The 26121-nt window shown below is 50.2% G+C and overlaps 1 protein-coding gene across 6 annotated transcripts in view; it reads left to right on the top strand.

Moving 5' to 3' along the window:
• PLXNA1 (plexin A1) overlaps positions 1–26121 on the top strand; it is a 559827-nt gene that overhangs the window by 305546 nt on the left and 228160 nt on the right. For all 6 annotated transcript variants that reach the window (XR_011198604.1, XM_069206269.1, XM_069206270.1 and 3 more), the window contains exons 5-8: positions 14821–14921; positions 22303–22426; positions 23058–23211; positions 25431–25530. Coding sequence is in view for 5 of the 6 variants with exons in the window: in XM_069206269.1 (XP_069062370.1) it covers positions 14821–14921; positions 22303–22426; positions 23058–23211; positions 25431–25530 (479 nt within the window). In the remaining variant the exon portion in view is untranslated. Of the gene's footprint in view, positions 1–14820; positions 14922–22302; positions 22427–23057; positions 23212–25430; positions 25531–26121 lie in introns of those variants that run through there.

Here is a 26121-nt window from a genome sequence, read left to right on the forward strand (position 1 = left end):
GCCACACAAAAACAAGCATTTGCAATGCAATGGTGTGTCGCTTTTGCTGGAGTTAGAGCAATTAGCGTTGCAAATTCCTAACTGTTCTTTTCTTGCCACATAAATTGAAAATGAGAACAGTTGATGTAAGCGAGCTGATTCAAAGCGCCATGGCCACCAGGAGCGTGAGTGCGAAGGAGAGACACAAAAGGGAAAAAGTTCGCTCGCAGTCAAATGTATTGGCAAACGTGCAGTTATCTATGTAACAGGGGCGATGGCCAAGGTGGTAACAAAACTGCCCCTAGGAGGGACAAACGTAAATCATTTACCAATGGTAAAGGATTTTTGAAAGGCAAGCCGATGAACGAGTGAAAGTGATGAGCACGCGGTGGGCGTGGTTAAAAGCCCACAGATAGATTACAACAGGCCATAGGGCTTGCACGCTCGACCTACAGAACATAAATACCCACAGGTTACCTATAGTCTAATTTTAAGCTTTGTTTATTTTTTTTTCTCTTATGTAGCGGTCCCATTACTTTCACTCAAAATAGAAGTCTGAGTACATATAACCACTTTTTCTATGTGGCTTTATATATTCTATTAAAAGTGCACAGCACATTTGATTTTTCAAGAAGAGTGTTCTTTCCCTAAAGTTTGGCGAGATTACCTTTTGTATGCCATAAATTCAGAACTGAAAACAGACTGGTACCAAACTAGTGGCCTACTTAGTTTTGGATGTGATGGGTTGATAGCAGAGGTTATGGGCTGCCGATGTTTGCATCTGCAAGGATTTCTCAAGAACACGTCCTAGTTCTAATAGCATGTCCTTCGCGGTGAACCCAGTGGCTGTGATTGTTGTGTTAAGTAATTGTCCAGTGCGCTTTAATGGAAAGCTGGTTCTCCTGCAGGCATCTGTAACTTCCTAAATGTCCATCTTCCCAGTTCCTCCATACTTGTGGCCTGGTAGCTTAGATGGGGCCTTAAAGTTAGCCAGTTGAGTGATTACCTTTTCTTGTTGTTGAGGGTATAGCAAGTTTTTGCACCTTTATTTCTCACTGTGCATTGTAAAACACCGCAGTAATGTTACCAGGATTACTCAGTGTAGCGCTTCTTTTGATTGTAGCGATCAAGGGCCAGATGTACCAAAGGATTTTACCCATTCTGTGTCTAAGGGAAAAAGCTTTCGTACATATGGCCCCAAATATCTACCCGATGTTCTCTTTAGGACACCCCTGAGGTCTTCCCTGATAAGCAAAGGTCCAATACTGCTTAATAGAGATGAGCCATAATCTAAGGGTGATTGGGATTTTTTTCTGTCAGATCAGGGAGACACTCCGTTGTAGGCACACATACGTGAAGGGGATGAGACTGCATGCACATCTAAGTAGCCTCCTGTCTGGCAGTCGCCGAGCCTCATAGGAGAGGTTCTGAAAGATGAGCACATCAGGCCTCCTATCTGCATGGTATGAGTGTGTACCCATTCAGGGACCAGAGTAGCCCTGATGAAGGCCAGAGACCCGAATAGGCTTTTAGAACGACCAACACATGTTGGCATAGTTATACAGGTGGATGAAACATCATATTTCATCCTATGCCCACATTTGTTCAGGGTTTTATCATATCTGGTATACCCAGTATTAAAAGTTGTCTCCAAGGTACATCTCGAGAAATGCTGTGGTCCCATCCTTAGTCAGACATTGATGGCTTCATCATGCGGCAAACCTTGGTGGCCATCATTGATGTAGATGTCACTGTGAGCCAACCATTCATGACTACCTTTGGCCGGCCATTAATGAACATCATTATGGAGCAACCATTGAAGACTACCTTTTTCAAGCCATTGGTGAACATCATAGTGGATCAACCATTGATGGGAATTGTCAGTAAGCTATTGTGGGTCCCCATGAGATCCAACCACATATTTCCTTTGTCAACGATCCACTGGTCGCTGGCTATAATTGGTGAAACCAATTATGGCCTTTGTTACACCACTGTTGGTTGGCATCACCTTGGTCTACCACCGATGACTGTCATCCATCCATGAGTTTTACTATGGTCCATCCTTCATGACAATTATAGAGGATTGGACCTACACACAAGCTGTAATGGTCAGGGTGCTGAGTGATCTACAGAATTCCTTGATTCTCATAGGCAAGCCTCATTTGGCATAGAACTATTAAGTTGACGAATAGTTGAGATGCTGTTAGCCAGCCCAAGGGTATATCTGTTTATTACCAACACCGAAAAAAATACCATATACTTCCTATTACCCTAGAAAACAGACCTAATGTCTCTGGTATTCAGACTTGAACTTGCAAATCCTGTGGTATAAGGTGTCAGGGGAAAAAATCCTTTCTGTTGAGTAAATCTTACAGTAATAAGGATCCAAATGTTACTTTTATAGTGTAAACCGAGTCTGAAGCAAGCACCCTGTGCAGCTAGGCTATTAAGACGTTCTGTCCTTGCAAGTCTAATGATTATATATTTCACAAATTTACCAATCTTTTACATTCAGGGCAACTCTTCTGTTAGCTCTGAGGGACCTCGTGTTGACTGTATATTTGCCACACGTGGGACAGGTGTGCACCCTCACCCCTGCCCCCTCTTGGAGACACATCTTGGGTACCAGACTTCAGATCTTCGCATTGCATCATGTGCAGGGATCTGGACGCTCTACGCTGCACCTAAATATTATGTGAGATGCCAGTTATTTGCTGAACCGTGGATAACCGGATCATCTGAGGACTAAAGATGCTGGACCATAGAGAAGTGGAAGACTTATTAAAGCCGGTTCCCTAACCTGTATGCCTACTGGGCAGGCAGATGAGTTAATGCCCCAGCTGAAGAGATCTGTCTGCGGATTACAGATGGACAAGAGATGCTGTTAGTACAAGTGTGCTGCGTGTACACCTGCTGAGGTTCTTAACATTGCTAGCATGGAGCTGGTGACCATAAGACCCATTAGTTTCTGCGTAGCTTTGAATTACCACTACTTTGCATTTCTCACTCAGTGTAAACAGATAAAGAATTCCTAAAGAAGGCTTTCTAGGTGACGTTCTCCAAGATCCTGGGATCTAGACTGAGAAAAGTTGATTTCTTGTTTTCTCTTTCCTGCAGTATTTTGTCTCTAATCTGCTTATGTTGGAGCTCTCGATCCGGTTTTGACCTCTAAATACTGTTAGTTTATCAGTCAGGTAAAGAGGAATCTTGGTGGAGAGGATAATAATACGGATAGCAGGAGGTAATCGGACTACCATTCAAAAAATAAGCAAACGTTTGTGAAAAGAGAATTCAGCCTTAGCTAAGTTAGTCAGCCTTTCCAGACTATGGAGTAAGTCTGCTTGATGGCGCGATCTTGCCCGTGCCCTGAGCTGCACATTAGTCACAACTGTCTGCTGCTCGAGTTTTGTCATGAGATGGAGCCTTGCGCCGAGACTGCCTCTCCCGCTGGCCTGGCCCACCTTTCCTGCACCAGCTCTCCTGTCCTGCAGTGCTCAGCCCTTACTAGCCTATCTCTCGTGTTGTTGGCTGCACCAGCCCACCTCTCCCGCAGTCCTGGCCTGCACCAGCCCACCTCTCCCGCAGTCCTGGCCTGCACCAGCCCACCTCTCCCGCAGTCCTGGCCTGCACCAGCCCACCTCTCCCGCAGCTCCGGCCTGCACCAGCCCACCTCTCCTGCAATACCAGGCCTGCGCTAGACCACCTGTCCCAAAGCACCTCCCCACACCAAGTCACCGCTCCACAGCCCATCTCTCCCGCAGCCCGGGCCTGCACCAGCCCACCTCTCCCGCAGCCCGGGCCTGCACCAGCCCACCTCTCCCGCAGCCCGGGCCTGCACCAGCCCACCTCTCCCGCAGCCCGGGCCTGCACCAGCCCACCTCTCCCGCAGCCCGGGCCTGCACCAGCCCACCTCTCCCGCAGCCCGGGCCTGCACCAGCCCACCTCTCCCGCAGCCCTGGCCTGCACCAGCCCAGCGCTAGACCACCTGTCCCAAAGCACCTCCCCACACCAAGTCACCGCTCCACAGCCCACCTCTCCCGCAGCCCTGGCCTGCACCAGCCCAGCGCTAGACCACCTGTCCCAAAGCACCTCCCCACACCAAGTCACCGCTCCACAGCCCACCTCTCCCGCAGCCCTGGCCTGCGCCAGCCCACCTCTCCCGCAGCCCTGGCCTGCGCCAGCCCACCTCTCCCGCAGCCCTGGCCTGCGCCAGCCCACCTCTCCCGCAGCCCTGGCCTGCGCCAGCCCACCTCTCCCGCAGCCCGGGCCTGCGCCAGCCCACCTCTCCCGCAGCCCGGGCCTGCGCCAGCCCACCTCTCCCGCAGCCCGGGCCTGCGCCAGCCCACCTCTCCCGCAGCCCGGGCCTGCGCCAGCCCACCTCTCCCGCAGCCCGGGCCTGCGCCAGCCCACCTCTCCCGCAGCCCGGGCCTGCGCCAGCCCACCTCTCCCGCAGCCCGGGCCTGCGCCAGCCCACCTCTCCCGCAGTACCGGCCTGCGCCAGCCCACCTCTCCCGCAGTACCGTGCCTGCGCCAGCCCACCTCTCCCGCAGTACCGTGCCTGCGCCAGCCCACCTCTCCCGCAGTACCGTGCCTGCGCCAGCCCACCTCTCCCGCAGTACCGTGCCTGCGCCAGCCCACCTCTCCCGCAGTACCGTGCCTGCGCCAGCCCACCTCTCCCGCAGTACCGTGCCTGCGCCAGCCCACCTCTCCCGCAGTACCGTGCCTGCGCCAGCCCACCTCTCCCGCAGTACCGTGCCTGCGCCAGCCCACCTCTCTTGCAGTACCGTGCCTGCGCCAGCCCACCTCTCTTGCAGTACCGTGCCTGCGCCAGCCCACCTCTCTTGCAGTACCGTGCCTGCGCCAGCCCACCTCTCTTGCAGTACCGTGCCTGCGCCAGCCCACCTCTCTTGCAGTACCGGGCCTGCACCAGCCCACCTCTCCCGCAGCCCGGGCCTGCACCAGCCCACCTCTCCCGCAGCCCGGGCCTGCACCAGCCCACCTCTCCTGCAATACCAGGCCTGCGCTAGACCACCTGTCCCAAAGCACCTCCCCACACCAAGTCACCGCTCCACAGCCCACCTCTCCCGCAGCCCTGGCCTGCGCCAGCCCACCTCTCCCGCAGCCCTGGCCTGCGCCAGCCCACCTCTCCCGCAGCCCTGGCCTGCGCCAGCCCACCTCTCCCGCAGCCCTGGCCTGCGCCAGCCCACCTCTCCCGCAGCCCTGGCCTGCGCCAGCCCACCTCTCCCGCAGCCCTGGCCTGCGCCAGCCCACCTCTCCCGCAGTACCGTGCCTGCACCAGCCCACCTGTACCGTGCCTGCGCCAGCCCAGCTCTCCCGCAGTACCGTGCCTGCGCCAGCCCAGCTCTCCCGCAGTACCGTGCCTGCGCCAGCCCAGCTCTCCCGCAGTACCGTGCCTGCGCCAGCCCAGCTCTCCCGCAGCCCTGGCCTGCGCCAGCCCACCTCTCCCGCAGTACCGTGCCTGCGCCAGCCCACCTGTACCGTGCCTGCGCCAGCCCAGCTCTCCCGCAGTACCGTGCCTGCGCCAGCCCAGCTCTCCCGCAGTACCGTGCCTGCGCCAGCCCAGCTCTCCCGCAGTACCGTGCCTGCGCCAGCCCAGCTCTCCCGCAGTACCGTGCCTGCGCCAGCCCACCTCTCCCGCAGTACCGTGCCTGCGCCAGCCCACCTCTCCCGCAGCCCTGGCCTGCGCCAGCCCACCTCTCCCGCAGCCCTGGCCTGCGCCAGCCCACCTCTCCCACAGCCCTGGCCTGCGCCAGCCCACCTCTCCCGCAGTACCGTGCCTGCGCCAGCCCACCTGTACCGTGCCTGCGCCAGCCCACCTGTACCGTGCCTGCGCCAGCCCACCTGTACCGTGCCTGCGCCAGCCCACCTGTACCGTGCCTGCGCCAGCCCAGCTCTCCCGCAGTACCGTGCCTGCGCCAGCCCAGCTCTCCCGCAGTACCGTGCCTGCGCCAGCCCACCTCTCCCGCAGTACCGTGCCTGCGCCAGCCCACCTCTCCCGCAGTACCGTGCCTGCGCCAGCCCACCTCTCCCGCAGTACCGTGCCTGCGCCAGCCCACCTCTCCCGCAGTACCGTGCCTGCGCCAGCCCACCTCTCCCGCAGTACCGTGCCTGCGCCAGCCCACCTCTCCCGCAGTACCGTGCCTGCGCCAGCCCACCTCTCCCGCAGTACCGTGCCTGCGCCAGCCCACCTCTCCCGCAGCCCGGGCCTGCGCCAGCCCACCTCTCCCGCAGCCCTGGCCTGCGCCAGCCCACCTCTCCCGCAGTACCGTGCCTGCGCCAGCCCACCTGTACCGTGCCTGCGCCAGCCCACCTGTACCGTGCCTGCGCCAGCCCAGCTCTCCCGCAGTACCGTGCCTGCGCCAGCCCAGCTCTCCCGCAGTACCGTGCCTGCGCCAGCCCAGCTCTCCCGCAGTACCGTGCCTGCGCCAGCCCAGCTCTCCCGCAGTACCGTGCCTGCGCCAGCCCAGCTCTCCCGCAGTACCGGGCCTGCGCCAGCCCAGCTCTCCCGCAGTACCGGGCCTGCGCCAGCCCAGCTCTCCCGCAGTACCGGGCCTGCGCCAGCCCAGCTCTCCCGCAGTACCGGGCCTGCGCCAGCCCAGCTCTCCCGCAGTACCGGGCCTGCGCCAGCCCAGCTCTCCCGCAGTACCGGGCCTGCGCCAGCCCAGCTCTCCCGCAGTACCGGGCCTGCGCCAGCCCAGCTCTCCCGCAGCCCGGGCCTGCGCCAGCCCACCTCTCCCGCAGCCCGGGCCTGCGCCAGCCCACCTCTCCCGCAGCCCGGGCCTGCGCCAGCCCACCTCTCCCGCAGCCCGGGCCTGCGCCAGCCCACCTCTCCCGCAGCCCGGGCCTGCGCCAGCCCACCTCTCCCGCAGCCCGGGCCTGCGCCAGCCCACCTCTCCCGCAGCCCGGGCCTGCGCCAGCCCACCTCTCCCTCAGCCCTGGCCTGCGCCAGCCCACCTCTCCCTCAGCCCTGGCCTGCGCCAGCCCACCTCTCCCTCAGCCCTGGCCTGCGCCAGCCCACCTCTCCCGCAGTACCGTGCCTGCGCCAGCCCACCTCTCCCGCAGTACCGTGCCTGCGCCAGCCCACCTCTCCCGCAGTACCGTGCCTGCGCCAGCCCACCTCTCCCGCAGTACCGTGCCTGCGCCAGCCCCCCTCTCTTGCAGTACCGTGCCTGCGCCAGCCCCCCTCTCTTGCAGTACCGTGCCTGCGCCAGCCCCCCTCTCTTGCAGTACCGTGCCTGCGCCAGCCCCCCTCTCTTGCAGTACCGTGCCTGCGCCAGCCCCCCTCTCTTGCAGTACCGTGCCTGCGCCAGCCCCCCTCTCTTGCAGTACCGTGCCTGCGCCAGCCCCCCTCTCTTGCAGTACCGTGCCTGCGCCAGCCCCCCTCTCTTGCAGTACCGTGCCTGCGCCAGACCCCCTCTCCCGCAGCCCCGTGCCTGCGCCAGACCCCCTCTCCCGCAGCCCCGTGCCTGCGCCAGACCCCCTCTCCCGCAGCCCCGTGCCTGCGCCAGACCCCCTCTCCCGCAGCCCCGTGCCTGCGCCAGACCCCCTCTCCCGCAGCCCCGTGCCTGCGCCAGACCCCCTCTCCCGCAGCCCCGTGCCTGCGCCAGACCCCCTCTCCCGCAGCCCCTAGCCTGCGCCAGACCCCCTCTCCCGCAGCCCCTAGCCTGCGCCAGACCCCCTCTCCCGCAGCCCCGGCCTGCACCATACCACCTGTCCCAAAGCACCTCCCCACACCAAGCCACCACTCCACAGCCTACCTATCCCGCAGCCCTGGCCCGCTCCAGCCCCTCTCCAGCTGCTCTGGTCCGCGCCAGCCACCCCTCCAGCATCACTGACAGAGCTGCCCACCTCTTCCGCGACCTCGGTCCTTGACACTGGCTGCGCGGTCCAATTACCCTTTGCACAAGGCAATATTTGTGGCTAACCTGCAGCACCTCATCTCTCTCCTGTGCTGCCCTCTGCCCTTCCCTTCCTCTACCCTTTACAACTGTAAACATCTATTTATCGCCTCCTATTTTCTCATAACCGTGTTATTATCCTGCTTGACCCCGTCCCGCTACCAGGGCAGCAGGAGATGCTTCCTGGCCCATTACCGACAGGTGGCGTCCTTTCTGCCTCGCAAGTAATGTTCCATCTCTTGGCGCCCAATGTCCTCCTGGTATTTTGTTGATCTCAAACAGGCCGAGTTAGTTGGGTCTTTCCTTAGAAGCTTCTTCCCTCAATGGGTGGAATGTTCTATTAGCCTTATAGCCCTTCTGCCGTCAGCGAGTGTGGTCATTATAGGGCCTCCCCTTTCTACATCCGCCTTGGTTTGTGGTGCATCAGTAGTAGGCCCAGGGGCGTAGCTTTGTGGAGGAGGAGGGGTGTTTGGGATGTTCCAGCCCCCGTAAAATATGTATTCTGTAGTAAATAGTTGGGTACAAGTGCTTTCAGTCTGCTATGACGAGGTGTCTGTTGGTTTTCACTTGGGAGTGTTACATAAACACAGACAAAACACACACACACTCATTTCCGTTTTGAGGGCCTTAAAAATGTTGGTTAATTTGAAAAATATTGTTTTAAGTACTCCTAACAATGTGCACTGCCCCTTAAGCCCCCTCACCCTCCTTGTTGCCTATGTGTTTTCACAAGCTATACCAGCATGATTGTTGGGGGAATATGTGGTTGATCCCAAAAATAATTTTACTGACCAAGCTACGCCTCTGAGCAGGCCAGACATAGACCTTGGCAGAGGGCTGCAAAGATGCATTGAGGTAGCAAGGGACAATGCAGTGGATGTCTTCTCTAAGAGGTCAATCTTTTAACCTCACAGCATCCCCAGCTTAGAAAGCAAGAACCATTGGAAACCCTGGCTAACCTGCATCACCTCATCTCTTTCCCGTGCTGCCCTTCCATTCCTCATTCCTTTACACCTGTAAACATCTAATTATCGTCTCCTATTGTCTCATAACTGTGTTATTATCCTGAGGTGGCAATGAAAGAACAAGCATTTCCAATGCAATGGGTCTCGTGTTTGCTCGAGTTACAGCTATAAGTGTTGTAAATTCCTAACTGGACTTTTCATGCCACATAAATTGAAAAGTAGAACAGTTGGCATGAGCGAGCCGATTCAAAGCACCATGGTGGCAGGAGCATGAGCGCAAAGGAGACACACAAAAGGAAAAAGAAGTTTGCTTGCAGTCAAATGCATCAGCAAACATGCAATTATGCATGTAACAGGGTGGATGGCCAAGGCGGTGACAAAATTGCCCCAAGGAGGGACAAACATAAAACATTTATCAATGATAATAAAGGATTTTTGAAAGGCAAGCCCATGAACGAGTGATAGTGATGGGCATGCGGTGGGCGTAGTTAAAAGCCCACTGAGAGATTAAAACACGTCAGAGCAATTGCGCACGCGACCTAAATATGAATGGTCAGTAGATGGGATGGTGCATGTGGGCTGGATTAAATAATTATGCCTGCATCCCAGCAAAAGTGCTCTGCCCACGGTTGGAGTTCCATTTGACCAGTTGCAGGTGTTTTTTTTAAGACTCTGTTGTGACATGGGGACTTTTCGATTTTTGACTGCATGTTTAGCAGACAAAATGCCGAGCTCAGCCCCGTTGAAAAATAAACAACACTGATGTAATAGACGCCAGGGCCCATTTCCAAAATGCAGCTTCAATCAGTGGAGCTTACCATCGTTGCAAGCGAACAGACATAAAAAAAAACACGCTGCCATCTGGTGCTAAAAGTCTATTTGTAATTGGTCAAATGAAAGTCGACCAGGAGACCTTTAAATTACCCTGAGCATCATTGGTTGCTTCCTGGCTGCTAGGGGTCCTTCATTATACCGAAGGTGTGCGGTACCTGCCTGCTGACAGCGCCTGCCATCTTGAGAATACCTCTCCGCTTGTCATGATTTATAACCATGAATACATTTTTTAGTTTGCGCCAAATAAGGGAGAAAATGACAAGGGATTGTGCACTGCAGGTGCGGGCATTATTATGCGAAGCGCAGCGTGCCGATTGGCTGCCTTGCCCGCGCCCTGCAGCAATTACGCTTGAGCAGTTCAGCTTGCTCGTGAGATTGAGGCCTGCGCACGTGGCCCGGGGGCGCCATGTCGATTTTCCCGCCTGTTTTGTGTTATTTGCTGCCTTGTATGCTGCTGGAGGTGCCGAGTGGTGACAGTCGGCCTTTCCTCGGAGTTTTTACTTTCTCTGCTTTTGATTGATGGTGAGGGCCTGACTTGCTGAGGTAGGCAGCGGCGTGCCACCGCGCCGGAGTGTGACAGTCATTTGTTGGTGCGCGGCACGCGCTCCTGTCCCCGCAGCCTGTAGGTAAAGCCTGGGAGGTATTCATCATCGAAGGTGACAGTCTGAGAGTGGGATCCGCTCCCAGCAGGGGGTGAGGACCAGGGGAGCTCATACTGGAGGCGTGTGAGCGAGTACGTGGGGCAAGGCGTCGCTGCTCAGGCATGGAGGGACCGAAGATGGGATTTTGTTTGTGGTGTCTCTCTAGCTATAGAGAGGTGATGGCATCATGGTGTCCCTGCTGGCGACATTCTGGGCCTGGTGTCCATATATGGAGATGTGGGATGGGCACGGTGTCAGTGGGCATGCACAGACATGGGGTAGGCATGATGCCAGTATGCATGCACAGAGAATGGACACGGTGTCTGTAAGCATGCACAAAGACATGGGGTAGACATGGTGTCATTATACATGCACAGAGACACAGGGGTAGGCATGATGTCCGTATGCGTGCACAGAGAAGGATGGTCACGTTGTCAATATACATGCACAGACATGGGGAAGTAGACATGTCAGTATACATGCAGAGAGACATAGGGGCAGGCATGATGTCAGTATACGTACACAGAGAAGGGTGGTCACGGTGCCAGTATACATGCACACAGACATGTCATAGACGGTGTCTGTATGCATTCCCAGAGAAGGGTGGGAACGGTGTCGGTGTACATGCACAGACATGGGGTAGACATTGTGTCAGTATGCATGCACAGAGAAGGATGGTCACGGTTTCAGTATACATGCACAGACATGGGGTAGTAGACGTCAGTATGCATGCACAGAGAAGGATGGGCACGGTGTCAGTATACATGCACAGAAACCTAGGGTAGGCATGATGTCAGTATGCGTGCACAGAGAAGGGTGGTCACGGTGTGAGTATACGTGCACAGAGACATAGGGTAGGCATGATGTCCGTATGCGTGCACAGAGAAGGGTGGTCACGGTGTGAGTATACATACACTGAGACATGGGCTAGACATGGTATTAGTATACATGCACAGACATGGGGTAGACATTGTGTCAGTATGCATGCACAGAGAAGGATGGTCACGGTGTCCGTATACATGCACAGACATGGGGTAGTAGACGTCGGTATGCATGCACAGAGAAGGGTGGGCACGGTGTCAGTATACATGCACAGAGACCTAGGGTAGGCATGATGTCAGTATGCGTGCACAGAGAAGGGTGGTCACGATGTGAGTATACATGCACCGAGTCGGTATGCATGCAGAAAGACGTAGGGTTGTCACGGTGTCAGTATAGTGCACAGAGACATGGTGTGGGCCTTGTGTCTCTCTACAGACATCCGAAGACTGGCACTCACTGTCCCCGAAGGCATAAGGAGGAATCAAGATAATACTGTGTGTGCATATGGACATTGGAGCCAGGTTATGAGTATTGGGGAGGGCGGGGGGGCAAAATGGCTCGGAATGGTGTCCCTTGTACCTTCATGGGGATCAGGGGCATCATGCATGTTGTGACATCACGCGTGTAAACAAAGGAATCGGGCACTGTGAGGGCACAGATAGCCCCAGGGGTGTCACTGAGTTCCTGAAGATAGGTGGAAGCGTGGTTTTGGTGTTGGCATGGTTACGGGATGCTGGAAAGGCGTTACTCGGTGGTCATAGAAAGTCACAGAGTTGGACCTGGTTGGGACTGTGGATGGTGGGTTTACATGGTGTCACAGTTTTGGCAGCGAGACAGTGGGGCTGGGCATGGGGTTCGCAGTGCAGTTATTGAGAGGTAGAGTCTCCACCTCCTTTTGCGTGGCCATCAACAGACATTAGTTAGTTACAATATCAAACTGTGCCTTTTACAGTCAAACTTTACATAGGATGTTGGTTTTAAGGGAGTGTTCTCCGAGATATGGTGTACATGGCTGGGATCACATATTAGTACCTTTTCAGCTTGCATTTAAGATTCTTGTTTGTTCCTGGGATCCTCCTTGCCTGTCATGTGGTGGACACTGCATCCGCCCTGGAGCATCTTGGTGGCTTTTTGTTGGAACCTGTACTAGCAATTTCATCTTTGGATAGCTGGTCTTAAGAGGTAGGTCTGGACGTAATCGGACACGTTTCCACCACTGAGAACTTAATCCATCAGTATCCTCTGACTGGAAATGCACAGTGGTAAGGACTGAGGCTTAAAGCGGGGTGGGGGAGCTGCCCGCGACCTGGGAGTGGTGGCTGGCACAGATCACAGCTGGAGGAGAGGGACTGGCGCCGTGCCAGGGCTTCGGGCCGGGCTGGAAGAGGTGGCTTGGTGCAGGTTATTTGCCATTTCGAGTTGAGCTCTGTGTTTGTTGGGTTTCCTAGCATAATAATGGGTTTGTAGAGCATCAGCCAATGGGAGGGCCTGTGCGATAGATTCAAAGACGTAAACATTTCCCAGAATTCCAAAGCAGAGGACCGGGCTCCCTCGGTTTCTTTCTTGTTTTTCTCGGGATGGAGGTGGGGGGAGGAGGCACTATGTATGCTTGCCAGCAAAAAGCATAGAAATCCTACTGTTTAATAGTATTTGTTGAAACTAATAATGGGCCCGAGTAAACAGTGGAACAGCTGAAAGGATTTCCATATCATTTCGATGGCTGTTAAAACAAACGTGCCAGCCAATCATTCCAGTAAAAACACGTTCTGCGGATCTAGTTTCTTCACTTGACGTCAAGGGCGTTGGGAATACCCCACTATGCCAGTTTACATGGGGGTGCCTGGGACAGATTGAATTGTTTCACAGCCCTTCCTCCCAGTGCTTAATTTGTAAATAAAAAGGAGCCGGTGCCCAAAGCCCAATCTTAAACACACGGCTGCTGCAAATAAATCTGCGAGCACAGAATACTGAGGCAGCTAACCCTGAAGCCATCTCGGGCCTCTTCAATCTATTTACAGCTACTCCCTGCCCCTTTAGCTCACTCTTGCAGATTTCTACTTTCTCCCTTTATGATGCTTTTTCGTTTTTCCATTCCTCTGTCTTTCCCATATGTGTCTTTTGCTTGCAGCAAATGATTGAGGCAGAATAACAAGCTCTCCAAAATAAGTGCTGGTGCTCAGCACCGGAAAGAACAAGCACAAATTAAGCACTGCTCCCTCCTAACCGTCTTCTCTGGCTTGCAGGTCCTTGGAGGCAGAAGGAAAGACTTAAAAATCCTAGAAGAACGTGTTCTGGTGAACTTGGGGGATGGGGAAGGAGTGGAGGAATTAAAAAAAAAAATAAAAAAAAAAAAAAGCTTAAAACTGAGAGAATGGAAAATAAATGTTCTGAATATAAAAGGAAAAAAAATAAGTTAGAGGCACACACAGTGAAATAGCTTGAAGGAATGGAAGAAGAATGCAAATAAGAAAAGAAAGAAGGAACGTTTAAAGGAAGGAGGGTGGAAGGTAGGCACAAAAGGAGAATGGAAAGAGAAGGACTGAAAGGGAAAAAGAATGTAAGGGAGAAGAATGATGCTTGAAAAGGGGGTAATCTAGAAGAAAAAAGAAAAAAATGGGAGAGAAAAACAAAAGTAGAAAATAGAATGAAGTAACAAAGAAGAAATGAGAGACGGGTGGAAGGGCGGTGAAAGAAAAAAAAAATGAATTAGCAAATGGGAAGAATTCAAGAATAAAGAGGGATAGTGAAGGGGCAAAGGAAGGACGGGGGGGTGATAAAAGAAGGTGCACAAATGGGATAACGGAACTAAGGAAAGGAAAAATGGGAAGCAGGAAGGAAAATTAAACATGAGTATAAACCAGGACAAAGCTCGAAAGACACCTAAAAGAAGAATGAACAGAACAAAAGAAACATGGAAAAAATGAGGATAAAGAAAAGCGAGGAAACGAATAAATAGAAAGTAGAAATGTAAGATGGAAAGGAAAAAGTAAACATTAAATCAAATAAAGAAGTCAGTGCTGGTAGTGCGGTTTTTGGCCACATTATTATAAAACGCATCATTCGGAACAATGTCCATAGACTCCTTAATAGAAAGGGTCGTGATTTCTCACTTTGCTAGGACATTTCGTTCCATGTGGCTCAAAGTGTGGGGCGTTTTATTTTTCTGGCTACCCCCTTCCTTTCCAGATTTTGGACTTTAGAATTTCCTCCCTCAGTCTAGCTCCAACACTATCTATAGGTTTTTTGTTTTTTGTTGTTTTGTTTTTTGGACACTTTGTTCTAAGTTTAATATGGAAGTTTTTCAGGTCATTTTTTCCTAAAATAATGCCTGTTGTGTGATGTTGTATTGGATCCATTTTTTTTTTTTTGTGATTTGTAATTTGTCTTTGCCTGTTAGTATCACTGTCTATTGCTAAGCCTTCTGCTAAACTTCTGCATGGTTTGGGCCATATAAAACACATTTCGTGCCCCTGTGACATGTTCCAGCTCACCTTGCAGTCTCATTACCGCTCTGCATTTCGTGAGCAGCGGCTGTGATTGGAGGGTGAAACGTGGGCCCTGATGGGAGATTATCTCGTTCAGCACGTGCTCAAGGGCGTTACGTTTGCGTGAGCGCTGGAGGAATGGACAATAATTCGCTTCTTCCCTTCTCTTCCTCAGGTGACCCGGGTCCCGGTGGAGAGCTGCGAGCAGTACACGACCTGCGGGGCATGTCTGGGGTCCAAGGACCCCCACTGCGGCTGGTGCGTCCTACATAACACGTGAGTACCTGGTTGTCGCGGGGCACCCCTGGGGCGCAGGAAGACGTACAGCTCGGCATCTGCGGACAGTGCTACTTACTCTTAGACTAAAAATAGGCCCCGGGACGCACCTGGGGGGATGCTTCATGGATGCCTGCACCTTGAGAGGTGGGGGCCAAACAAAGGGGGGGGGGGAGGTTTTTGGTGTAGAATTGATGCTTTCACAAATGTGAAGGTTATAGCAGTCGGTTAAGCTGTGCACTTTGAAGCTGTGTGCACAGTTGTGAAAATGTTCCCTCCTACCATATGTATTTTTCCAGAATTTGAGACATTACTCTAAATGCAGGTGCTCAGAATATCGCTTGAATATTGTACACATAGCAGTGCCGGGCTTACAAAAGTCACGCGAGATACCAGTAGGTAACATATCAAGCAGAAAATGTCTTTGTTCACAGTCCCAGAAATAATTTTTTTTTACTTTCCTCCATTCTTCTTTCGTCAGTAAGAACTACTTTTTTTAATAGGTCTGGCGTTAACCACAACCTTTTTTGATTTTACTAAAATTGTGTGTATGAAATAAGTATTTGCGGGTACTTTTTACCAGTCCTTTGCTCCCATTGGTGGGTTATTCTGTCATTTATGTTGTTCTTCCGCGCCTGCAGAAGACAGTAGGGGCCAGTGGGTCCGCCCACTTCAGCCATTTGCTAACTTCACGGAGTGTGACACAACAACAAAGTTTTGCAAAAAAAAGACCACAAAACCAGCATTTCAAAGCAAAAAGGCTTTCGGCCAACGCTTTGCCAATGATTGTTTTCATACATCACTCAATATCACACGTGTGCACCATATAAGCACTGTAAATAACTGGTGTTATTGTTAATTTAAGAATTCTCAATATAAGGACCAGTCAGAAGTGGATAGTTGAACTAAAATAAACTTGCCAGGGTTTAGAGTTTTGGCCAGCTGGTCACTGGACCTGCCAGTGATGAGCACTAAACTCCGAGCATCTTTTGACAGCGTCCTAAGCGGACAGCACCTAAATCGGTTACCACAGTTGTAGACTGAAGTGGTGGATGGGGTTGAGCAGGGTTTACCTTCATGGTCAATAAAATGGATCTTCTCCAAGTAGAAGTTAATAAAAGTTTAACTTCTTCCATCATGGATTCCATCCTCTCTCCATGCTTCCGCGTAATAATAGGTAAGCCTTGCCCTCGTTGGTGGAGGGATAACTCCTTCCTACTGACATCCAGAATGACGGCTTCGCGACATGGGATTAGGCTTCTGACGTTGGCATTAAAACAGCTGCCATTACAAACAAGCCAGGAGCTGTAGAACTGTAACCCCACCCTCAGTTTGGTGAGAATGATGATACGACTGCTTAGATTATTTCGTGTTTTTCCCTTATGTGGGTGGTGATTGCATGACTGGACTGTGCGGATGCCTACGCTTAAGGATCCCATCTCAAGTTACCACCAGGTTGCATGTTCAGACTCCGATTCAACACAGGGAACATCTTAAGGATTTTGGGGACCGAAGCCAAACGTATTTTGGGGACCCTTCAGTATTTGGGGGGCTCTGGTCCAAACAGATTTTGGGGCCTCCTTATGGAGCAGCTTTGAATTTATGATCTAATTTCAGCTCTTTCATGGCCTTTTTGGCCAGGTCGCTGACCGTGCACAAGCGTACTCACCAAAATTCTAAATACGTTTACATTTAATATTTGGAGAGTGTAGTGCGTTTTCAGTATTGTACACAGCAGCAGCTCACTAATGTTACTGCAAATAATCTTCGTGGCATCCTCCCATTTGTCACATATCATGTCCTGTTTTGATCTTTAAAACAAAAAAAAACTTTTTTATGAATGCTGCATGAAAAGTAAATGCAGCATTTCTCTGCAAAATGTCTGTAATAGACTCTCATTCATAAATCACATTAAAACTGAATTAAAGGAAAACTGTATTTTGAACAATCTATATAAGAATTATTTAAGGTCATCAGGACAAGATTCTTCAGAAGAGAGCTGGCTCTTTCAGGGGCCCCCTGACCGGATGGGGCCTTTGGCCAGAGCCCACTTTGCCCATTCCTTAACACATCTCTGATTGAACACCCAGAGCAGCATTAAAGAATCTAGCTGGCTCCTGGTGGAAACATGTATCAAATTTAAAACTCTACCACTCACACGGCCTTTGACACCTCCAGGTGGAGTAGGGTGCTTGAGCACACACTAGCTGACCATCAAAAAGCCCAGCTTTGCTTTTTTCACCAGATTCCCACAAAGTGCTGGGAGGTGGCAGTTCCTGCTGCTACCCCCCATTCTCCACCACCCTCCACCAGGTCACATAAGAGGAGATGAAGATCTGATGCAAGCCCAGTAATCCACCCATGGTCCACCCAGCTGCATGCAGGCTTCTTTTATTACTTATTTCATTCTTGGGCCCTCACTTCCATGACTGACCTGTTTGGAGTCGCTCCACCATCTACATGCAGCGCTTTAAAAGGTTAAGGAAACAGGCTTCCACCCCCTGCCTTCCAGCTTCTTCTTCGTCCGCCTCAGCGATGCTGATGGGCAGATGCATCCAACTCCGTTTTTCATGCAGTGCGTAATGCACAGTTACCTCTGTTCCTGCCATGTGCGTACCCCAACTTGCAATTTGCTGTCCTTCCAGGTAGCAAGTGTCCCTTCTAGAGCAATGTGCTTCTTATCCAACAATGTTTTGTGTTCCCCACAATGTACACGCCAGCAGTTTGCTCCCCCCCAGAACTCACTGCTTTTGCTATAGACCCAGATTTACTCTTAGAAAAAAAAAAAAAAAAAAAACTGATCTTATCCATCCTGTGCTTATTCGAGGAGTGTAATCTACTTGTATTTAACCCTGTTCCACAGACATTTGGCCACCAGCAAGACCAGGTGATGCGTTATTCGCAGGAGATTGTTGCCACTCAATGGTAACATTAGGAAACTAAAACAGGATTTAGATAGAAAGCCATGCACAGTCTGTTTCAGGCGGAAGCAAGGACTGAGTATGTTAGACTGGCCAGACCTCTCTCAACTTCCTTCAGATCCTAGATTTATGTTGATAAAACTTAAAAAATATGAAAATGAGCTTCAGAGCCTCAAATGCACGTACTTTTAATGCTTTCGCCTCTAAATGAATTATTGAAACAATGTGCATGATAGTTTTAGAGAAATTCACTTACACTCCCCCCCAAGGAGCACTCTGCTTGCTCTGCCCGCCGTAGAGTGCAAACAATCAGACGCAACTGTGTTTGGTCTTGCGCGCTGCGTGTTTGCTGCTTGTATTTAGTTATCGATCCACAAGCATTCTATTCCATGTCCAGGCAGAGCTGTTATAACGACAAGTCGTTGAGCAGAATGTTCCTCCACTTCACACTATCAGTTCTCTTTCGATGGTGAGTCCTGATGCCGGATCAGTCACAAGTGTAAATTTTCTCCCGGGCCACCAGGACTCATGAGACAAGAGTTGTCTGCATGAATTGAGTAAACAGTTCCACGCTGCCTGCCTGTCCTTTTTAGGTCGAGCACGCAAGTGCTTTGACCTGTTGTAAGAATTGTGGGCTTTTAACCACGCCTCTCGCATGCCGATCACTTTCACTCGTTAGTGGGCTTGCCTTTCAAAAATCCTTTATCATTGGTTAGTGCTTTGTTTGTCCATCCTTGGAGCGGTTTTGTTACCACCTTGGACATCGACCCTGTTACATGGGTAATTGCACTTTTGGCGATACGTTTGACTGCAAGCAAACTTCTTTTTCCTTTTGTGTTTCTCCTTTGTGCTCACGGCCGCCGTAGCGCTTTGAATCGGCTCGCTTATGGCAACGGTTTTACTTTTCAATTTGTGGCAAGAAAAGTCCAGTTAAGACCGCTAATAGACCTAACTCGAGCAAACGCAAGCCCCCCCCCCCCCCCCAATGCCTTATCTCAGCGTTATCCGAAAACTGGAGTTGTGTTGTGGTTGGTGGGAGGAAACCCCAGGTCCTGTTGTAAAGAAAGGCATCCACTTAGCAGAACCAGACTCACGCACCCAGCGCTTTCGTTGTTCTCTCCCATCACCTTGAAACTTAAGCTCACCGGCTGCACTGGTCTCGCGTGGACTCACATCCTGAACACAACTGTCTTTGGCTGGACAAATACATGTGAGATGCTTCCCTCACGACTGAAGGAAAATTTCAAAATGTACATCAAGGAAGGTGTTGGGTATTCACAAGCTTCCTTTCGATGGCTTTGGAACGAGATGTCCATGCTATTCTCATCAAGGGAAACGTGTACATCAGCTAGACAGACGCGGGCCCTCCACATCGGGTGAGATGCCATTTGCCAGAGATCTTGGTGTCTTTGAATGGTCCATCCTACACCTCTGTCCTTGTCCCAGTTCTCTGTCTCTGGGAATCCTTGTCCAGGCAGTGAATTGTTCAGGCTGTTACAAGGTGTTGTGTAACCTTGTAGGCCGTAGGTTCTGCTGTTGATTATGGGATTATCACTCATCAGTGGAAAATAAACCAGCCTCTGTGAAAGGCCTACAGCTGTAGCAGGTCAGACCGAAAATCTGTCCTGTATCTCTGTGCATTCTGGGAAGTGCAGTCTTCTTTTCTTATGGAACTACAAGAAGCAGGATTCGGAGAAAAACATCAGGACTGGATGAGGTACTAACATCAAACTTGGGGTGATGGGGTGGAAGAGAAACCAACAGTTAGATGGAGTAGAAAGGGAGTGAAAAGGAGCACTACAAAAAAAGGAAACGATAGATGAGGAGGCTGGGAGAAGGACTGACGCAGGAAAGGGATTACATGGCAGAAAGGAAGAGGGCAAGTTGGAGAAAGATACAGCAGGGGAGATGGAAACAAGGAGTAAAATTAAGACTGAGGAGAAAATAGAAGGGAGAATGGGAGGTTTGTGGTACTCTGGAGGGCGCTGCCTGTGCAACTGATGCACCAGAAGCATTGTCATCAATGTGCTCTTCATCCAACAGGAAGAAGAAAGTCATTTTCCCATTATAACATGTCCTAAGCTCTACCTTGACTGCATCACCCCCATTGGTGTCACATGCTCTGTGTCCATTAATTGCGGGTGACTGTGGCAAGAAAAGTGCCCTTTGCGCCCCTACCGTCCAGGATAGAAACATGTTTGTGTTACCCGACTGCGTGCACATCGGAGCGCTACCAAAAGGGCTCCTGCGAATATCCCAGTAGATGCTTAAATGATCTGCGGTCAAGAGTAGAATTGCAATAATTTTGTACCCTAGTGCCAGTCTTCTGTTGTGACACTGTCACCTTCCATGCCTGGTTGTGACATCACTAAATATGGGCATGACTATTTGTGGGTTAAGGCCTATCATTTCAAGCTCTGTATGCCACACCCCCTGCCGTGGAGGGGGGGGGGGGGGAGGACTAGATCTCTGCCTGTCCTTTTCCATAGAATGCCTAACTTAGCTGGCATGATAAATCTTTAAGAGCGGTGCTAGCTGGAGGGAAATTAGATTTTCAATGGCAAAACAGTTTAGATTATGGTGAGTTGGAAATGTACTTCCTTAAAAATAGAGAAGAGCTGTTTAAGAAAATGTTCTTTCTGACATCTGAATCAGGCTTCTTACAGGACCTTAAAGTACTTCCCCTCCCTCCCCTCTACCCCCCACCCCAATGCCCCCTTCCCCCACCCTTGCAACGTCTGCTATTTTGGACCCTTGTCCCACAATTTCGGTTATGGTTTGGGTTCACATACAGGTTCCCCCATTTTTAAATACACAAGCACACTTAACTTACACACATGTACCCTGAGAACTGCACAATTATCAGACACGAGCACACACAAACATGTAAGCTATAAACAAAACTTACCCTGAAACTAAGATTCTAAGGGTGAGCCACCTGTGCGCCCTCTCATGATCCTTGGCTTTGCAAACAGTGACCAGGAGGTGGCAGTAGACGCAGTTATAATTGACACCTTTCACTTCCCCATTACCTGTAAACCGAGGACTGTGAGATTGTTTACTTGCAGTAGCTCCAATGTCCAACAGGTAGTTGGAGCAGGAAGTTAGCTTTATGTTGATTGGGCAGCGCCCAGATGACCCTATGGTTGAGCCACCACTGTGGACTTCTCATCCATAGTATAAATTCCGGGCATCTCACTCTGGGACCTTTGAAGGTCAGTTGAATATTTTGTTATCCTTATTCTTTCTACAAAAGGCTCTCCCTAGCACTGCCCTTTCTCCCAAGATGCTTTCGTTCTTCTCTGTGACCACTGGAGCATGTCGTTCTGGTACAGAGAAGAGTCCAATTTACAGGTCTTGAGTCCCTGAATGTTCCTCTCTAAACAGCGATGGTTAGTACACTCGGCACCTACTCATAGGTCCACCCTGCAAGTAAATCTGTTCTGATCGGTGATGTGTGTAGCCCTACACGTGACTTGTACATCAAGCTTTGGCAAAGCAAGTAATCTGCGGTTCTCGTAGATATGCAGACTTTAACGCAGCGCGTACACCCTGCACTTATTTTAAGGCCCTCTACATGCGCTAAGCTATATTCTGAAACTGAGTCAACTGTGGTCATCAGTGACATCTATGCACATGCCCCAAGCGGGACACTGAATATTCATCCCTGCAGAAACTACGTACACGCTCACGTAGACACTTGGTTAGAATCTTCTGTGCCCATTAATGCGTGGCCCTGCACATGGTACATTCACCGCGTGTCCCTGCACTCAACCCAGGCTCCTAAATAGCATTGCTTGATGCCGAGCAGACTGCACACTTTGCATTCTCTATTTTTATGGATTTGACTCCTCATGCATGTCCCGAATCTGTCCTGTGAATACATGTAATGCCCTCATTAGTGCCCAACATGAACACATTGCATCACGAAGCTTGGTAGGCCATATACATAATTATGCTGCACTCGAAAACTGTTGCCATTTTGTAACCCTCCCTCCACAGTGGCTGCCACAGACCAGTTGGTTTGCAGAATACTCACAGTAGTAAAAGAAAATCGCTTTTATTCGTGAGCTGGCACCTACGTGTAACCGGGGTTTGTAAGAAAATGTTCTCGCTAAGGCAAGAATTCAATGCAGGCTTTTGGCTCTGGTTTTAGTGTGGTCCTGATTAAAAGCAATTGCACAGCGAGGCTCAATAATTTAAATGGAAGGTTCTTTTATTGTGAATTTGGCTTTTCTTGCATAAATCGTCATGAAATATTTGAAATGCATTAATAGATGTTCTAAAATCAAATGTCTTCAATGAAAGCTGATGTCTAGCAGATCACAAGTCATCCATCTATCTATTTACTACATTTTATTTATTTTTTGGTCACTTACTAGGTGTCGGTGTACAATGTTGAGTGCAAAGGTGGGTGTACCTGATAGATGCGGGGTCTGACAAAGATTTCTGTCTTTCAGATGTTCCCGGAAGGACAGGTGTGAGCGTGCAGACGAGCCTCAGCGGTTTGCGTCAGACGTGCGTCAGTGTGTACAGCTGACCGTGCAGCCCAAGAACATCTCGGTCACCATGTCTGAGGTCCCGGTAGGTGGAGGCAGAATACTATCCATCTAGGTTTTTTTATACATCCCTGGTGGCTTAGGTTATTTCTAGTTAACTATTTACTTGTACGGGCTGACTTGTCCAGGACTTCCAGAGTCGCCCTCCACTCCTCTGCCTTGGTCTGGAACACCAAAGCTGTCAATCTTGGCTAAAGTTTTGAATGATGATTTTAGTAAACATTTGTACAAAAATGGGGGTTACTTGACAACCACCCTTCTAAGATGGCTAGTTGTTAGAATTTGCTCTGCTTCGATGAGGGCCATATTGGTATTTTACCATCAACATGTAGAAGTATTAATAAGTCGTCGTTGGAATCTAACATGCTTCTGTCTCTTGGCCGCCATGAAGTATGAGTGCAATTTACTAGCTGGCCATTTAACATTCCCCAGAGGTGGCCAAGGAGTGGTAAACACACTTTCTCAAAAGGTACCATGAAACCTCCTGGAGAGTGTTGGCGTATCAGTTGTTCTTCATTGTCCTACTAGGGTGCTCTTTGGTTCTGATGGGGAGGGTGGATTGTCGTGTAATATTTGGTTGGGTCTGGTAGTTGTTGTGTCTTTGAGACATTTGAATGATGTCCTCATTTCCAGTCTTCATACCTTGTTCTTTGCAGCTGGTACTGCAGGCTTGGAACGTCCCTGATCTCTCCTTGGGGGTGAACTGCTCCTTTGAAGATTTTACGGAGTCGGAAGGTCGGATCAGTGACGGCAATATCTACTGCAGCTCCCCATCCACGAAGGACATCATTCCCATCACCAGGGGCCAAGGTGAGTACTCTGGTCCCGGCTCACCTGGAACCCTCGCCTCTAGGGCATGAGCAAAGGCCACATCTGTTTGCTAACACGCCACAACCTTCCTATACCATAGTCATTGGAGCAGCCTTCTCTGAGCTCCCTGAGTTAGAGTTGTGGTGAAGGTTTGAAGGCTTTGCATTCCAAGAACCCCAACCAGAAGTTAGTCCAGAGGAGATAGTATCCAGGTTTGCACCCCCTCTGCCAAGGCAGATATTCTCCTCTTAACAGACCTGCTAATTTGGTTCCATTTAAGGGTTTGGTGGAGAAATACTGAGTTACTTTTACCTGTTTAGTGAAGGTAGAACCATTTTGAAGATTCCATGCTGGCTTCCTGCTGGGATCCTGTCAGGTATGGCTTTTACGGCCCAGCACAATCTTTGAATTACCTCTTGTCGGTGCATATACTCATCTGTTGTTCAATGTGTATATTCTCTGTGATGCAGAATTGGCAATGCATTCGCTTGCAGTCCTCCTGATTGTATTTTGATTCTAATGTTTAATGCACCAACCTGTGACACTACACCTGGGCTGTTTACGGTTCCCCCCCAGTAAGTTATTTTAAAGCACCTAAATTTTGCTATGAGGTCCCCTATGCTCACAGGTTGGCTCTGAGACGCGTATCTACGAACACAGAATTGCTAGGAAATTCATTATATGCACATAAGCACTTTCAGAATAAATTTTATTAAACCTTCCTGGTGCTTCCAAAAAAGTCTCCAACTGAGAAATTACGAGAGCACTTTTTAAATTATTCATGATATGACCGTGTGCCCTCTAAAATGTGGAATTGTCGCCTTTGCAAGTGTGGAAATGATGCTTGACTTGTGGTCTAACATCGGCTGCCATCTCTCGTGTCACATCTGAATTCATTTTACTTGCTGTTCATTGGATGACTAAAAAAAGATTGGAGCCAATCAGTGGCAAGGTTTTTTTTGTAGCAGGCCGGATCCCAGGTAACAGACTACAAAAACATATTTTGCCAAAACATAGACTCCTAAAAACAGATACAATCTCGACCTTAATTATCACCTAGAAACATTAAAATTGCAAACTGTTTCTAAATTCTAAATACATACTTATCTTCATATAAAACATGTAGCCCGTTATCAAATATTAAACTCGGCCAGACCCTTGTCTGTCTTATTTGATAAAGTGCCATTTCTTTTTTCTGTCCTACCCTATTCGGAGACCGAATTAATTTTGTGCATCTTCAAAGTTTAGGATGTGCACATGGTTGAGATTTTGGTAGTCTGTTCCACAGTTTGTAGCTCCAAGAGTTTTTGCACACGCTAGGAGCGGTCTGTCCTAACTGAGAGTAGACTGAGGTACAGGATACTGTGTGACCCTGTCTCTGGGTGGGCAGCTGTAGGCTGGGGTGAGCAGTTCTGCCCCTACAAGTGCAATCTTATTTCTTTGCCAGAGCTGCCACCTCTGCTCTCCACCCAGGCTGGCGAGTTCTACTAAAACTCCCTTCTCCTCCAGGCTGATCATGGGAGCAGGGGGTGTTCCAAATAAACAAGTTGTTTTCTCTCAGTAGTCTTCACAGCGCATAATTTTCTGGCTCTGCCCTGCCACTTGCATGTCTTTTCTATGGCTGTCGTGATCTTCAGCACAGTCTGGCCCCATGCAGGCGTTGCGCTGCACTGCTTGCGTACAGCATGGGGTAGCGACATTTGCAACGCTTCCTTGTTCGCCAGACTTGCTGAATTTGACCACACCCCAAAATAATGGTAATGTGGGAATTCTTGATCGAGATGGGGAATTATTAGAGTTTTCTAAGACCAGCTTGCTCATTTTCTCAAATTCCAAAATAAGCTTCCTGAGCAAAATTCAGGAAGGCCAAACTGTTGCACCCCACAATTGCACCTTTCTGCCCAGTTTAACTGCAGATTAAATGGATGGTGTTCATTTCAGATCTTTGGGTATGTATCTCCCCATGATAATCGGGCTTCTGGGAAGTCATGTAAATGCCATTTGCAATGCATTCTGGGTGAGGCACCGGCTTCTAAGAATGGTCCACGGTGTCTGACAAGAGTCAACGTTCAGCACATCTCCATTCCTCAGTATCCCAATCCAGCCATCTCGCACCCAGACCTTCGAGGCCGCTCTCTGGAAAAGCTGTGTATTGTCTCTAAAGGGTTAATATGACTGGTTAGGTTGCAGGGTTTAAGTATTGTGTTTGCTTCCCATAGGAGACAAGAGGGTGGTGAAACTCTACCTCAAATCGAAGGAGACGGGCAAGAAATTTGCTAGTGTGGATTTTGTCTTCTACAACTGCAGTGTTCATCAATCGTAAGTTGGTTTTCTTGTAAGTGAAGATACACATATTGACACATGCCATACAACGTTACGACTAAGGAAGCCATGTGAAGAACACGGACATGTTAGATGTAACGTATTGCCCTGGTGAAGTCCATTGTGATAGGGTTGGGCTTGTTATGGTCTGCTCGTGTAATGATTAAGGATACTGTCTATCTGGCATTGGGAGCAGAGATTTGCAGATGTTGCCCAGGACTTCAGGGCTACAGCCACACCAAACAGGAAGTTTGAGTCTGATGACTCTCATATAGTACTTTAGGAGGTTTTCAATTAGTTTTTACTCTTTCCAGTGTTGTAATATAAAGTTGTCTGTGAGGATGCTGCAGTTGTTGTGCGGTTATGTTAGACTTCTGTGAGATTCCTGTAAAATCTGGGCTACAAGTTTGAATTGGGGAAGGATCTGCTCCTCTCATGCATCCCAGGTGAAGAAATGAGTGTCAAGCCTGTTTGCTGACCATAGTTGTTTTTTTTATAACCAACTTTGTTTTCTTTATGCAATAACATGTCACTGAGCAGATTAAAGCAACTCCTAGTACTACAATGCTTCACGAGTCTGCTGTGGTC

This window comes from Pleurodeles waltl, chromosome 9 (assembly GCF_031143425.1).
Source record: "Pleurodeles waltl isolate 20211129_DDA chromosome 9, aPleWal1.hap1.20221129, whole genome shotgun sequence".
NCBI lineage: Eukaryota > Metazoa > Chordata > Amphibia > Caudata > Salamandridae > Pleurodeles > Pleurodeles waltl.